The sequence below is a fragment of the Aptenodytes patagonicus genome, chromosome 7 (assembly GCF_965638725.1).
Source record: "Aptenodytes patagonicus chromosome 7, bAptPat1.pri.cur, whole genome shotgun sequence".
NCBI lineage: Eukaryota > Metazoa > Chordata > Aves > Sphenisciformes > Spheniscidae > Aptenodytes > Aptenodytes patagonicus.
This window is the reverse complement of record NC_134955.1, coordinates 6,669,371-6,684,296: the sequence shown is the minus strand read 5'-3', so window position 1 is coordinate 6,684,296 and position 14,926 is coordinate 6,669,371. Positions and strand designations below refer to the sequence as shown.

The 14,926-nt window shown below is 36.0% G+C and overlaps 1 protein-coding gene across 4 annotated transcripts in view; it reads right to left on the bottom strand.

Moving 5' to 3' along the window:
- Positions 1–14,926, bottom strand: part of ANO3 (anoctamin 3) — a 223,808-nt gene that overhangs the window by 7,363 nt on the left and 201,519 nt on the right. For all 4 annotated transcript variants that reach the window (XM_076343847.1, XM_076343848.1, XM_076343849.1 and 1 more), the window contains exons 15-26: positions 13,795–13,877; positions 12,733–12,873; positions 12,209–12,373; positions 10,831–10,867; positions 8,618–8,729; positions 7,310–7,367; positions 5,640–5,737; positions 4,055–4,200; positions 3,795–3,947; positions 2,963–3,110; positions 1,022–1,102; positions 35–140 (exon numbers count right to left, since the gene is read on the bottom strand). In XM_076343847.1, coding sequence (XP_076199962.1) covers positions 35–140; positions 1,022–1,102; positions 2,963–3,110; positions 3,795–3,947; positions 4,055–4,200; positions 5,640–5,737; positions 7,310–7,367; positions 8,618–8,729; positions 10,831–10,867; positions 12,209–12,373; positions 12,733–12,873; positions 13,795–13,877 — 1,328 coding nt within the window. The remainder of the gene's footprint in view (positions 1–34; positions 141–1,021; positions 1,103–2,962; positions 3,111–3,794; positions 3,948–4,054; positions 4,201–5,639; positions 5,738–7,309; positions 7,368–8,617; positions 8,730–10,830; positions 10,868–12,208; positions 12,374–12,732; positions 12,874–13,794; positions 13,878–14,926) is intronic.

The following is a 14,926-nucleotide window of genomic DNA, read 5'->3' as shown; positions in this document are numbered from 1 at the left end:
AGGTAGAAAGGAATTGTTCCTTTCCATGACTAACCTCGAACACTATGATGAAGGCCAGCCGCGCTGCCAGGACATGCCAGAACTGCAAAGTGAATTCATATGGAGTTGAACTCCATGGTGGTGCTCTGTAATCTCTATACCTGTAAAGCAAAGAAAAACCCAGAAGTTAGCTTGTGCTCAAAAACCTGAACACAGTGAAGAGCTGTCTAGTTTACCCCAGATCTGGCTAAGAGGAAAGAAACCGCAGCGAAAACACACTTCAAGAGGAATTAAACAGAAAAGGAGAAGAATAGTCCACAATACAGGCAATTAAATAGGGCTGCTTATAAGATGGCACTTTTTGCTTCCAAAAATCCAGAGCAAACAATTTCTTTTGTTGTAACAAAGCTGACATCTTGGAGCGTTAAGTTCAAGTGTGTTGACGCTAAATTGGTTCTTGTCTTTGCTTATAAATATTTGAGATTCTCCAGACAAAGTCTGCATAAATGTAACATGATTCTGTAACTTCTTAGTCAATTCAAGCTAACTCTCACTGTAAAACTAAATCTGAAACCAGAAGGAGTGCACTCATGCAATGTTGTATTTAATTTTTATGCTGAGTGTCCTGTATTCATCTTGCATAACTGTTTGGGATCTCAATCTGTGTTAGAGCCACAACAAAAAATTTAATTGTGTATTTTAATTAATAGACCTTAGAATGCTTAACAAAACCGAAATGAGAATTTTTACCCTTCTTGGCAGCTAAGGAAACTTGGAAATGAAATAATTCATAGAGGCATGAAAGATAACGGTTTGCAAGAGTCCTGGAAAAACTCAGAACACAGGTTTCCAGTGGGTTAGTATTGCATCCTACCATACAGTGTTTGCACCTGAGACTTCCGTGTTGAACAAACTTGAACGCCAATGCTTTTACAGGCAAAACAGAAACTATTCTGCCAGTAATTTAAGCACTGACTTTCAATTTAGTGTCTGTATTAATGTCTACGCCTGTATTACAAGAAGGGAGAGCATTGAAACATACCGGCAGTATCCCGAGTATCCCATCCCAAGTTCACTCAGATCAAATACTGATAAACTGCTGTTGACATATCCTTTTAAGCATCTGAAAGGAAAAGACATAGGGTCAGGACTTTCTTCATAAAGTGGTTATATAGCATGAATCCTGTACGTAAACATATTCTGCTATCACATATTGTAAGCATACTATTTTATTTGTTTATCAGCACAAAAGCAATTCTAAAATTTTAAGCAGAGAAGTAAAGTTTTATTGGAAAGAAACAAGTAACATCTGTTTCAGGGATAACACTGTTTAAAAATCTGTTTTCAGCTCTTTTCATGGTTTTGCTTCTTATTTACCAGCAGATATAAACCAAAAATTGTTGCTACAGTGTTCTTCACTGTCTCCTAAAATTACTGAACTTAGAAAGACAGCTAGAGAGGCAGAGAGGAGAATAATTTAACATCCTTGCAGAATCTGCCGCCAATCATGCAGCACATACCAAAAAATTACAGGTTTTATGAGTTGAATCAAAGAAGAATTTTCACCAACAGTAAAATGAACAGTGCATATATACCAAACAGCTATCTTAAAGGCAACAATTTACTAGTATTAATGACAGAAATCACATAAATACATTGAGTTACAACTGTAGGAGTGAAATTTTTTTCTGTTCCTGGAAAACCACAGACACGTAAGACATCCCACCTTCTTGGAAATCTGTCCTGTAATTTAACAAAGGGCCTTCTGAAAGGCAAAGAACTTTTTAAAAGAGATGCATCAGGGATCCTATTATACCTCCTGAACCTTCAGGTTTGCTCTGACACCTCAAATCACTACTGGCAAAAGAAGAAATAGAATTACATAGTTCTCTATTAAATGGGTAGTGCACGTTAAGCACTAAAGTTTTTCTGCTATTGTCTCTTTTCATCCTATCTTGCCTCATTCTTTTTGCCCTTAAATTCTTTCTTCCTGTGACAGCACAGGAAGAGTAAATCTCTATTTTGAATCGTTAAGAGATGGAGCAATGAGGGAAGGAAGGACAGACCCCTGTGGTTTGAGCTGAGGCACAGTCTGTGAATGCAGTGATAGTGGCTTGCTGGACAAGGCTTGATGCTTTCACTCTTATCCTTTCTCCTGTGCAATAAAGAAGACAAGCTGCGCTTGTGAGACGTGCTATAGTATTAGCAAAGCGATGCTTCCTTTTCTCGAGGTAACCCTGATTCCCATATTAAAAAGAAAAACCAAAAACACCCTCCAAAAAACCCCCCCAAAAACACCTGTAGGGCACTGGTCTCCAAATGAAAGAGAGGATGCCCATGAGTACTGTGATCTGGTTAGATCATGTAAAAGGTCATGATAGACAGTGGGAAATGCAGACAGAGCACAGTGGACCCACAGTTCAGAGACATTGGTAAGTGTCTGGAGAGAAGTGCAGGAAACCGGCCTGGTGGTGCAAAGAGAGGCAAGATACCTTGCTTGAAGCTAAGATACACTATATATGGAGTTCGGCTAAACAGTGTCGAGACCAATCTTGCTGGAGCTTGGCTGCAAGCATTTCTGAAGAGAAACAGGCAGGGAAGTTTGAGGGTGAACGAGGCTTAGGATAAAAGAAGGTTCGGGAGCATATATATGTGCAGGAGCATAGTGGGAGAAGACAGTCCAGAACTATTGCAGAAAAGAAGAAAAGCTTATCTAGAGAAAGCCTGAAAAATGCTACGATGTGTATTGAACTTTGCTGTTTGCATTCAGAAGGGAAGACATGATTTTCCACTTATATAACTGCGGAGTTAGTTTGTGAACTCTCTGGAATGGCTGAGTTACTTGCATTTAACATTCGTGAAGGTTTGCACAGATGTAAAAGGCAAAATGTTACGGATACACGTTAAGTACGTTAACACAGAAAGACAACAGCAAAAGCGTGCTTCCACCGAAATATACATGTATATATAAAGAATATCTTACTTTTCTTGTCTGTACCCTTGATCTGTACAGGGACCATATTTGTATGCATAGACAAAACGTGGAATGTAATCAGAAGTAATGGCAATAACAAAGGCATTGGTGATGACAGCCAGAACTCCAATTCCTTCCAGAATCCCATACCAGATACCTAGAAACAAGAGAAATTACAACGAAGTCATTAGTTTTTTTACAGTCATATTACATCATATAAAGTCATACTAGTGATATTAAAGTCATTATCAGTCATACAATTTTCCTTTCTTATTGAGAAAGAATTATTCAGTCAGAAAAGCTAGTCAAGATTAAGCCATGTCCCCACATTCCTGCCACCACTGGCTCCACCTGAATGAAGCCTTACAGTAGGGCACACCCTGCTGAGAAAAAATAGCTAAGCCACAAAGGTATAACCATAATCTTTGGTTATAAAGGCCAAGTAGAAGATTTTGGAAATAGATTTCTTATTTTTATTTAATTCAGTTTTAAACCAAAAGTGAATGTAGTCCTTGTATTTAATTTCTAAATTCAATTGATTTTGGATAGCATTTTAGACCTAGAGTTCCACAAATCAGAAGCCTAAAATACTATTTAGCCTGTTTTCAAAATTCCAACTATTATGATCCCTTATTGGAAATGGAAAGCAAATTTGAGGAGTCCTCTTAGCTAAGCAACTGAGTATCCTTTTGTTGCTTGACAGGAGAGTTGTCATTGAGATCTGTAGGTTACATTATCAATTTCACTATTGACGCATGAAATATTTCGAGGGTTAAGCTGCATTAAAGAAGGAAACACAAAGAGATGGTACCTGACAGTGACAGTCATTAGGTGCTCTCACCTATATCTGTTGCTCTTGCAGGCATAGGTCTTCGCCACTGAGTGACAAACTTGTACGCATCTAACCTTATTTCTATGATATTGTTAAGCAATGCCAGGAGAGGTGCCAGTGGGAAGGCAGCAACGAAGATGGTGGTAAAGCCAAACTGTAAAACTAGACAGGCATTTCTATGGTTAGAAATTGGAAATGCAAAAGATCTTTTAACGTGCAACACAGTTCCAGTTTCTTAAGAAAACTGACACCTCCCTAAATTTGCTCACCCATCTCTAAATATTCGTCCATTAAACCATGGAGATTCATAGGCTGCAGATTCCAATCTTTTTCCCACTGAGGTAGAGAAATTTTATGCTCCATTAATTGCCCTCCTCTCTTCATTTTGCGTCGTGACCACCAATTCTGTAATAAACTTTATTAGATAAACAGAGCATTATTGACTGTACTTGCTCAGTAATTTACAATACTTGCTGGTATTGTTTTGAAGTAAGTGGGCCTATTTTGAATAGCACCTGAATGTCTACTTAGGTATTTTCTGGAAATACTTACAATATCATATAAGATACAATTCAAAGAACTTCCAAAAGTTCTCAAAATTCTGCATTACAACTCTAATTAAGTCTTTAATGTAGCATGTTAGGCATTGTACAAATAAGCTTTTCAGAATATGGAATTTGCTTGCATAGACTTTTTTTGTAGGATTTACCTGCATGCCTAAATAAAAAAAAGAACAGGAAAAAAAATCATGCATAGCGAGAGCATTAAAAAAGCAAATAATGCTTTATTTTTAATCCTGTAAAAGACAAACCAAGTGGAGCTCAGTAAGAACTCTATGATACTAGAATATATTGAATAGTAGAATATGTCTACTATTTTTGAACAAACCTAAAGATCTAGATGCTCCACAGAATATTTTTTTATTGAAGCAGGAGAAAGTGTCTAAAAAGGTGTTGCTGAAGCTGCAAATATTTAAGACTATTTTTCATAAAGCTGTGCAGAGGTCTTTTCACAAAGTAGTTATAAATATTAAATAGGTAATAGTCTCACAAATTAAAGTGTTATACAAATGAAAAATATTATCCAGTACTGACACAGGTGGCAATTAGACTGTTGTTTTTTTCTAGATATTACTGAAAAGAGACTGAAGATGGGAAGTAATTTTCTTTTAAGTATTTTTATTAACAAGCTGCTATTTTTTCCTCAAGCTACTTTAGTGTTTAGCTCTTGATCTCTCTTGTTACTGAAAGAGCAACTGTTGCCTCAGTTGCAAACAATGGTTTTATCAAAACAAAACACTGCTTTCCACAAAGGAATATAAGCATGTCCTAAAATAAATTCTAGACAGAGTTAAGATGCTGCTGGGCTGAGAAGACAGGAAGCCTGATACTTCAAGTAGGCTGCTGCTTCTCAGAAATCCACGTCCCACAACAATACATGTACATTGCCCCTCATTTGCAGAATGATTGCACATTGTGAGCATAACCCTTTCTGACATATTTTCAAGGTCGAGACTTTGATTAAATTAATAGTTGATGAGCAACCTTCTACTGAAAACATATTCTTCCAGTTTCAAGAACTGTAAGACTCTTAGCCCATTACTGCCTTCAGTAGCTGAACAGCTCTGTTTGTATTATGGAAAATGAAATCACAATAAACAATTTAGATGGTTAACATGCCCCGAGAAACTTTATCTTAGAGCAGCAGTTAATGCTTCCCTTGGGAATAAAGTTACAGTATGTGAGATGCAAAAAGTGAAAACATTCTCCAAACATAAAAATGTTTTTACCTATCACTGAATCACACTAATATGTAATCACTATTTGAAAAACAAATTTTAACATCTGAACTTACGGATAGCCTAGTTCCATGAAGTTGTTCCACATTTGTTTTAAAACCATAATAACTCCCATTTGCAAACACAGATCTATCAAGCAGCCACTAGGATGACACTAAAATGAAATGGAAAAAGATCAATAGCTAAAATCAGAGAATTCCTTTCATTTTTATTCATTCAGAGGGTGAATGAAAAATATTCAAATATGTTTGGTGAAACACACTAACCTCCAGCTACAGAAATAAAGACGTGTAGATGCGGCACTTAGGGACATGGTTTAGTGGACATGGTGGTGTTGGGTTGACGGTTGGACTCGATGATCTTAGAGGTCTTTTCCAACCTTAATGATTCTATGATTCTATGGTTAACACAGACTTTAGTTGCACAACCTTTAGACATATCATCTCTTGGAAAACTAGATCGTATTACCTAAGCTAAAGCTATGCGTGTTAGATAACATGATAAATGATACAGTCCATTTCACTTAGACCAACACATATGCATTCATTTCAAAAGAATGGAGCTTTATTTCATTTGTAATATCCTAAGTCCGAACAGTAGTAGCTGAATCTCTGGTACCGGTATCTTAACTATATAAATTGCCATATTAACATGTTTAGTAATTACAGAAACTTTTTTTAGACCATGGAATACAAAGTTATGGTATTTTACTCCGTGGCTACCAAGGTTTAGTAGAAAAAACCCTGTTGTTCAGAGATAAGAGATAACTTCAGCATTCTAGTGATATCCAGGGAGGTGCAATTCTAACACATTTTCAAGCTAAATTTTGAAAATACTATTTTTCTTCTTTTAAATCATAGAATCATAGAATAGTTTGGGTTGGAAGGGACCTCCAAAGATCATCTAGTCCAACCCCCCCTGCAATGAGCAGGGACATCTTCAACTGAATCAGGTTGCTCAGAGCCCCGTCCAACCTGACCTGGAATGTTTCCAGGGATGGGGCATCCACCACCTCTCTGGGCAACCTGGGCCAGTGTTTTACCACCCTCAGAGTAAAAAATTTCTTCCTCATATCTAGTTTGAATCTACCCCCCCTTTAGTTTAAAACCATTACCCCTTGTCCTATCGCAACAGGCCCTGCTAAAAAGTTTGTCTCCATCCTTCTTATAAGCCCCCTTTAAGTATTGAAAGGCTGCAATAAGGTCTCCCCGGAGCCTTCTCTTCTCTAGGCTGAACAACCCCAACTCTCCCAGCCTTTCCTCATAGGAGAGGTGTTCCATCCCTCTGATCATTTTTGTGGCCCTCTTCTGGACCTGATCCAACAGGTCCATATCTTTTCTGTGCTGGCAGAAACTTAAGAAGCTGATGGCATTATATTCGGATATAATTTTGGATATCCTCCATCCAAAAATTCCACATACCCAGGAGATTCCAATCATGTAGGACTTAGTAGTGCCTGGTGAGGTAAGGGACTATCACTGTTCATTTTTCCCAAAGAGAGAGGCAGAAAGAACTGCGTGTCTCAGGCAGAGTCACTCAGCACAGTGGAGAACACAGAAGAAAAAACACATCTCCTGTTTCCTATCCTTTGCTATAAATAAGAGTTTACTCTTCACTGCACTTAGATGGAATAATAAATCTTTCAAACTGGACATAATTCATGTCCTTCAGCCATTTCCTTTTTACTCATGGAAATTTCACAGGAACACAAAATAGGATTGCTTACCTCTTCCAGTCTCCATCTGTTAAAAAGCTTGTTGTACTTTCCTGGGCGGCCTGCAAATCTGGAAAATAAGATTTCTGTTTCTCAGCGGACATTCCGAGAACACCCTGTATCAGTAGTTATTTCACAACATCCACCGAGCAAACTCGTGGAATATAAACAGATTAAATCACACAGGCTTAAATCTGGTATCTGTAGGATATAGAAGTTTCAGAATGCAGACCATCATTTTGCAAGCAATCCTAAGCTTTTATTATGTCCAGAACAAAAATCCAAGCTTCACAGGTTTTAGATGTTAGATATTCAGACTCTCTAATCTACTTCTAAGAAGATAAGCCATTGCAATACATAGGAATTTACTGCAGCACAGGGATCTGCTTGCCCACGTGAAGTGTGCACTGGATTGCACCTTCAGACATACAAGCATAACATCACTTCCAAACCCATCAAACTGAATGCTTTTTAGAGATCTAACAGATTCTTGTATAACGAATTGAATCAAAATTCTTAATGACCTCAGTGAAAGTTACAAATGAGAGAAAAAAAACCCCATGCCTGGTCCTACAAGACACAGGAGATAGCAAGATACAAAGAAGTTTAGAAACTGTATGGCAAATGCACCACTGGATGTAACAAGCAGATACTACCAACAGCCTTTACTAGAGGTTTGGGGTTTTTTTTCCCCCAAACAATCTTGAACTGAAATTATATTATAAAACTTTACAGAAGGTACTCTGAAATACTCTGTAGGATCTGCAGGAATGATAAGTCTGATCATAACGAAACTGAAGATGAAGCAAGGTTAGACCTGTCCAGTATCTCATGCTCTGAGCTAAAGATACACACAAAAATTGGAGCCAGAATTTCTCCCTCCTACTCTTGTACAAGACCTGCCAGACACTATTTACTATTTATAGACATGGATCCTGGGAAATATAACCAAAAGGGAATAAACAAGAAAAAAAATGAATAAAGCCTATTAGCGCAGGGCTAAACACAGACCCACATTTAGGAAGCGGTTGTATTTTCAAAGGTTCTGAATTCTCATTTAGTAGGAAAGTTACCTACATAGACCCACTTAAAAAGTAGACTTTTTACTGTCTAGTTTCATGAGTAAAGATTTCAAGGGTCCAACCCTCACATACGGTTAAAAATATTAATTTAGTGTTACTAATTATCCTCAGAAACGGACTCGCATCTAAATCTTACAGTTCGAACCGTCAGCGTATTTTCTTCAAGGCTATAAAATTAGCAAGGATTACGACTTCTGTGCAAGTTTTCCTTTAAGAGCAGTTAGCAAAGATAACTTACCTGCCAAGAAAAAAGGCAATGTAAAAGATGGAGCTGTTCAAGTTGACAAACTGGAAGAGGAACATTTTCAAGGCAAAGCTGTTTTCCCATTCAGATTCTGTTCTAGGGTGTTCTGCGGAAACACACAAAATACATTATATAAACAGAAATGAAATTGAGTTATGCCTAACTTTGTTCACAGATCAATCAACACTAACAAAACAAGCGATGGTTTCAAGTCACGGTGCCCCATCAGATTGCAATTAATTTTTTTTTTTTTCTCCAAGTGTTCAGTCTGTGGGTCACAAAACCATCGCCCCAGCTCAGACTATGTTGGTTCTATGTGGAAACAGGAGACACAAGCCCCTCGGTACAGAACAGGTCACAACTCTATGGGAAGACACCGGTTCCATTTCCATGAAAAAGTTCTGAATTCAGTGTGAATCTTTAATTTTAAGGCTACAGGTATCGTGATTTAAAAAAACAAAACATAAACAAACAAACAAAACCCACAACAAAAAAAGCCCAAACAAAAAGCAAAAGCACTTGCCATCAGCAGAGCAATAGACAGGGGCTGCCAAGGAAAGCAGAGGGAAAAGAGACAGCCAACAGCCAGTTGCTTTCTCACCCAAGCATCTCGCTTTCTAAATACTTCTGTAAAAACACTACTTCATCCTCAAGACTTCCCTATCATAATGCTTGTGAAATGTTAAACAGTTTGTAATTCAACAAGGAAAGGATGGAAGTCGTTCTTTGTGTTTTGTTGGTGGGGTTTTTTTTGTTTTGTTTTGTTTTGTTTTTTAAAGAAATGTAGAAATGTGTAGTAGGGCTACAAGTATTCTGTGTGGGTCTGCACTGCCTTGGATGTTTTTCCTTACGGTTTGTAGAACATTATTTATGTCTGAATTAGAACTTGGTGACAATGATTAAAATGAATTTTTTTTTGGTAAAAATTTCAAATTTCTTTGATGGATGTATCAAACTTGGAATATAGTACATTGACAAAAGTTTTAAAGGACATGTATGAGTTGGAAGTCTAAACTGCCTGGATTTTTCAGTTAAAATTTGTACTACTTAATTACCTTGGTCTAATGGCGACTAAATTAGGATACAAATGTACAGGATACTAGCTTTACATATGGACACTTGTTCCCAGAAGTTAAGATGTCTTCCTCCTCTTTGATGTAAAACACCTTAGGAAGTGGAGTGAGCTACCTAGCTCAAACATCTGATGCTCTCCATCACGCTTAATTCAATAACTTTTTTTTTTTTTTTTTTTAAATTCTTTCCTATGTTTTGGGAAAAAACAGCTTATATACTTAAATGAAATCATTATTTTCTTTCTCATTCCCTGGTCTGTAACAATAGAATAGATTAAAAAAGTTAAGTAGGAATACGAATCAGTGTGATCTGAAAAAATATTTAAAAATATTTTAATAATTTGAATAAGTTGACTATACATTCTGAATCTTTCTAATCTGTTCAACTGCCTGTTATCTGAAACACTATGAAAAGTTTGAGCATATTGTTTAATGCATGCTCTTCAATACTTTAACCACAAGAGGGAGCTGTTAAATTTAAGCGGCGAGCTTGCTTTTAAACTATGACAAGATCAACTGCGTATTTTGACATGGACTAAAAGAGAGCATGGAAGAAACACTAAAAGGTAACATTCACATTGTAGGAGACCTTAAATGCTGGTTTTGCTTTCTTGTTTTCTATAAGCTAGAAAGCTTTACGTCATCTATGACAATCACAACTAGAGGCTTCAGTATAAATTTTTAATGTGACAGAATTAGAGCTACTTTAAAATTTATGACTTAACATTTTTATCTTGGACAACGTAATTTTTTCTTAACCCATTTTTTCCATATGAAAGTTCAAATTAAAAAATTGTAAAAAAAAATAACCAAGCATTTGGGAAAAATGGCAAAAAAATCTGTTTTAGCATTCTAAGAAAGAATATGTTTTGACTTTTGTTCCATTCTAAGATGACAGTTTTTTCAATTTATACTATATAACATAAAAAAAGTAGAAGAATAAATTATTTTCTTTTCTATTATTTCCTTAGTGAAATAATCATATCATTTCTTTCTCTGACATTTGTCACTTACTTAGGGAAATGCCAGGATCGTACTATGCATAGATGAAGTTTCCAAAACCCTATTTTATGAAAAAATAAAGTTATATGCCACAGCTAGCAACAACCATACCACTAGTAAAGACCTACATACCTAAGTCTGTCAGGAGATAGGCAACCTTCTCGTATACCTAAAACAGAAATAAGAGAGAGTATAAATATAGCACATCCTGTCTGTTATGATGTCAAATCCAGAATGAAAACAAGCATCAAAAGCATAGGTGTTCTGTTGCCCTACAGCATCAAGGTATCTGGACAGAGAAGGGAGGACGATGTCGTAGCTACATGTGGATGTATAGTTGCCTATAAAGACTTAATTGAACTACTTTAGTCCCGTTCTCTTTATCCATGTAAATGTATGTATGTAAGTATGTACATTAAATATACAATAAAGATAAATCAAGAAACGATAGATCAAGGGAGGTGTTCAGACATCAACGGTTCTCTTAATGAACAGTTAGATGCTTATCCTCTAACTTCAGGAACAAACCTATGTGACCTAAAAGTAGGCTAAAGCCTTTACAGAGTACAATTTTCCTTTGTATGAATGTGCATACTGGTGAGGCTATCAGCCTCCTACTGAAAACTTCCTTATCTGTCTATATATTGACTATCTCCAGTCTTTATTTTAAATGACACTTAGCCCAAGGTAGTTACCAACTCTGAAAAATATTTCCTTGACTATTTACTATTAATAGCAAGTTATTTTCAATAGCGTTGGTGTGCTTGTTCACTTGAATGTACTTGTTATGATTTAGAATTCTCATATATAATAACAGAAATAAATACATGACAGTCTGTTTTGAAGAATGCTTTCTTATTGCAATGAGTGCACAATCTCCTTAATAAAATTAAAAGCCGTTGTTTGCTGTGCTATTATTCCTTTTTACCTGTTTGTGCCTGCATGGGAATAGAAAGATGATAAATTACATTGCAGTTGAAGGAATAGTTTATATCAATGTACATTGTGCTACCACAGCAAATGATTAAACCCGTGCTGTTACATGACAGGAAAAGCTTAAACCAAAATCATGTATCACAGGGGTTCTAAGACTGTGCAACACTGATATCACAGCTGCATTTTAAATAAGAAAGGGAAGAATTCAAAGTTTTCAACTAAAAAAAAACAGAAAGAAAATTCTCAGCAAAGAGAATAATGTAGTTCCATTTAGAGAACAGATGAATTGTAAAAGGTATGTAAAAAACAAAAATGCCAATATAGAAAGCAGTAGTCTGTACCACTGTGATTTGGTGACATAAGCAAAGATGCGTAGTGACAAATTAAGTACGCATTAGAGAATAACATTGACAAACATAGTATTAGAAGAGGAAAAGCCCCTGAAATACTAGCTTCAGGCACTGCTATATGAATAAGCAAGAACATGTATATATCTGATACACGGTAAACTCAGTAACCTTGTAAAAATTACTCTCTTAAATTAATCCCTCCTTTAAAAGATCAGAAGACTTACAACATTGAGTGACATGATGATCATGAAATTGATACAGACTCCAGTGCCAGACGTTGCAAACTGCCAATACTTCTTGATGAAATACCACTTGAAAGAAGCAAACTGTTCCATGGCTACCAGACGATACACCACAACTGCAAACACTGCAGTGAGGACCAGTGAAATCTACAGGTAAGTATTTATGAATAGAGATATTAGAACAAAATAAACCATATCTGAAATAATTTCCACTGAATTAATAAATTAACAAGTGTTTTACAGATTGCCATTTGTTTTGGTGAGCAGACTTTGAGAGAACAAAAATACTAGATTGATGAATTAAAACATTTCTTTACTGTTCTTTTACAATATAACTATATTACGTCTTTTAAAAGGCAGAGATCCATAAACAAGCAGTAAGACTGAGACAATCAGTTTTGCCTATGTCATGTAAATCCACTAATCTTAATGAACGCACTCATGACTTGCGTTGCTATTTGCATCAGAATAATATTAAAAGCTACAGTAATTCCAATAAACATTACCATGAAGAATATTCCTGAGACAGACACCATCAGTCGACTGAGCTTATCAGGGAAAGGCTGAAAAGGTTCAGGTTTTCCTGTGATGGGATTTACTCTTTCCACTTGGGAATATTTAGCTTCAAACTGGGGGCGCAGCTCTTCCTGGAATGACAGGGTAGGGTCTGTTTGTTGTACTACTAATTTCACTGAAGTATCAAAAATCAGATATATATGTGCTATAAAGTAGGAAATTCGTATTGATACAAATTCTTTTTCATAATGCTCCAACTCAAATATCCAAATAATTTGCTCTTTTGAAAATCCTTGGAAACAGTGCCAGAGACCAACAAAGAACAGAAACCATAAGAGTCTTCCCCACTATGTAAGGGTATTAAAAGGATCATTTCTCTGCAGAAATTGATGAAAAGTATAAATTAATGCCAGTTATGATGGTGCTTTTTGTGGTATGAAACCATTTATTAAAAGCCACCAGCTTGTATCTACGCATCTATGGAAAGCTATAAAACAAGTAATGGTAAAGTCTCTATTGACTTAGACTGCAGTTAAATCACCAATATAGTTAAATTACAGCTATGTTTACTAGCGATTTATAAAGTAAAGTAATAAAATCATTTTATTATTGTTGATGCTGATAGCAGAATGTTAACGGATAATTTATGCCTCTCAGAAGGATATAAAATCTAGTTTCTGTCCCTTTGCTTGTCTTGGTCCCATTTTTAGGCAGGATTAGGAATTTCCAGTACAAGAAACCATAGAATTGAAAGGCATCTACGCTGACATCAGTAGTAGCTCCTGTCCTCTGTACGGGCAGCATTTCTACTCAGTTTTTCAAAGGATACTTTCAATAAATGTAGAATTATATTTGGAATTATAATGCTAGTTGCAGAAGGCAAAGTATCCTTGTATAGTCTCAAGTATACTTGTTTATTCTGCAACTAGTGTTATAAATACAAATATAACCTGAATGACAAATTCAGATTACTGGCATACAGTATGTAGTGGTATTTACACTTAAATCATGCTAATAGCAAGATTTATAGGTTTACTTCTGTTTAGTCTTACCTCTTCATCTTCCCAGTCTATGAGGTCCCAGTCATAGGTTAATACAGCTCTCCGTCTTTTCCAAAACTCTAGAAAGACTGTAGCTGTGGAAATCATCAACTGCATTTTAATTATGGAAAAGAAAGAAAAAAGGCCATGCAGATCTCAAGAAAATCAGCAATATGTAACATGGTAACTGTCATTAGCCACCTTCTGTCTGTTCTCCCCACAGAATCTGAAAACTGTAAGTAACCTCAGGATAATCACTGTTAAAATTGGAACACTATTTTACAATGTTTATTTAAGAATCTTTTTTTTGCTGTCTGCTATACCTGCACAGAGATAGATACCTGTCAATATGAGACACTGCCGTCCCTTTTAGATCATCATTTTGCTTTTAATTTTATTCAAAACCTGTATGGTTTAAAATCTTTCCTTGAAGAAACAACGATATGCATACACAATGGTATCTGTTAATAAAGAGCTAAATTCTGATCGTATTTTATTCAGTTCAAATCAAGACAACCTCACTTCTTTCCCAGCTATACCAGCTTTATACTGGAGTAGCTTCACTACCAAAATATTTCTTTAAACAATTATTTCTGATCTATGTGTGAGATCATAATCAGATCCTCCATGTACTTGGTTGTTTTGGTAGGTCCTACAAAAATAATTACAACCAATAAATAACTCCAAGTTTCCCAAATGCTGTAGTTTGCCACTGGGGGTAAGACACCTTGTTTTGGTGGGATTCCTGACAAAACGTGGGATTGTCCAATTGTTTCCTGGAAAACAATGATTTCAAATAGGGAGTGAGAAAATTTGCTTCTTTCTGGCAAGCCAACTGCTCAGAAGGAGGATTTCTAACTCAAAATGAATAGGATGGTCTCACATTCCTACCTTCCTCTCTATTTCTGTATTATGTTTAACATCTTATTGGGTTTATATATATATTATATATAGCTATCATCATTTTTTATATATATATGATTTCTCCACATACTATATTAAAGCACAATGACTAGAAGTTAGCAGAAGTTCACCATACCACTACCCATAAATAACAGATGGCTGGATGAAAGGAACTTGTCCCTGATTATTATTTTTGGGTAGTACATTCTTTTATTCCTCCAAGCAAGGATCTTTTCTACAC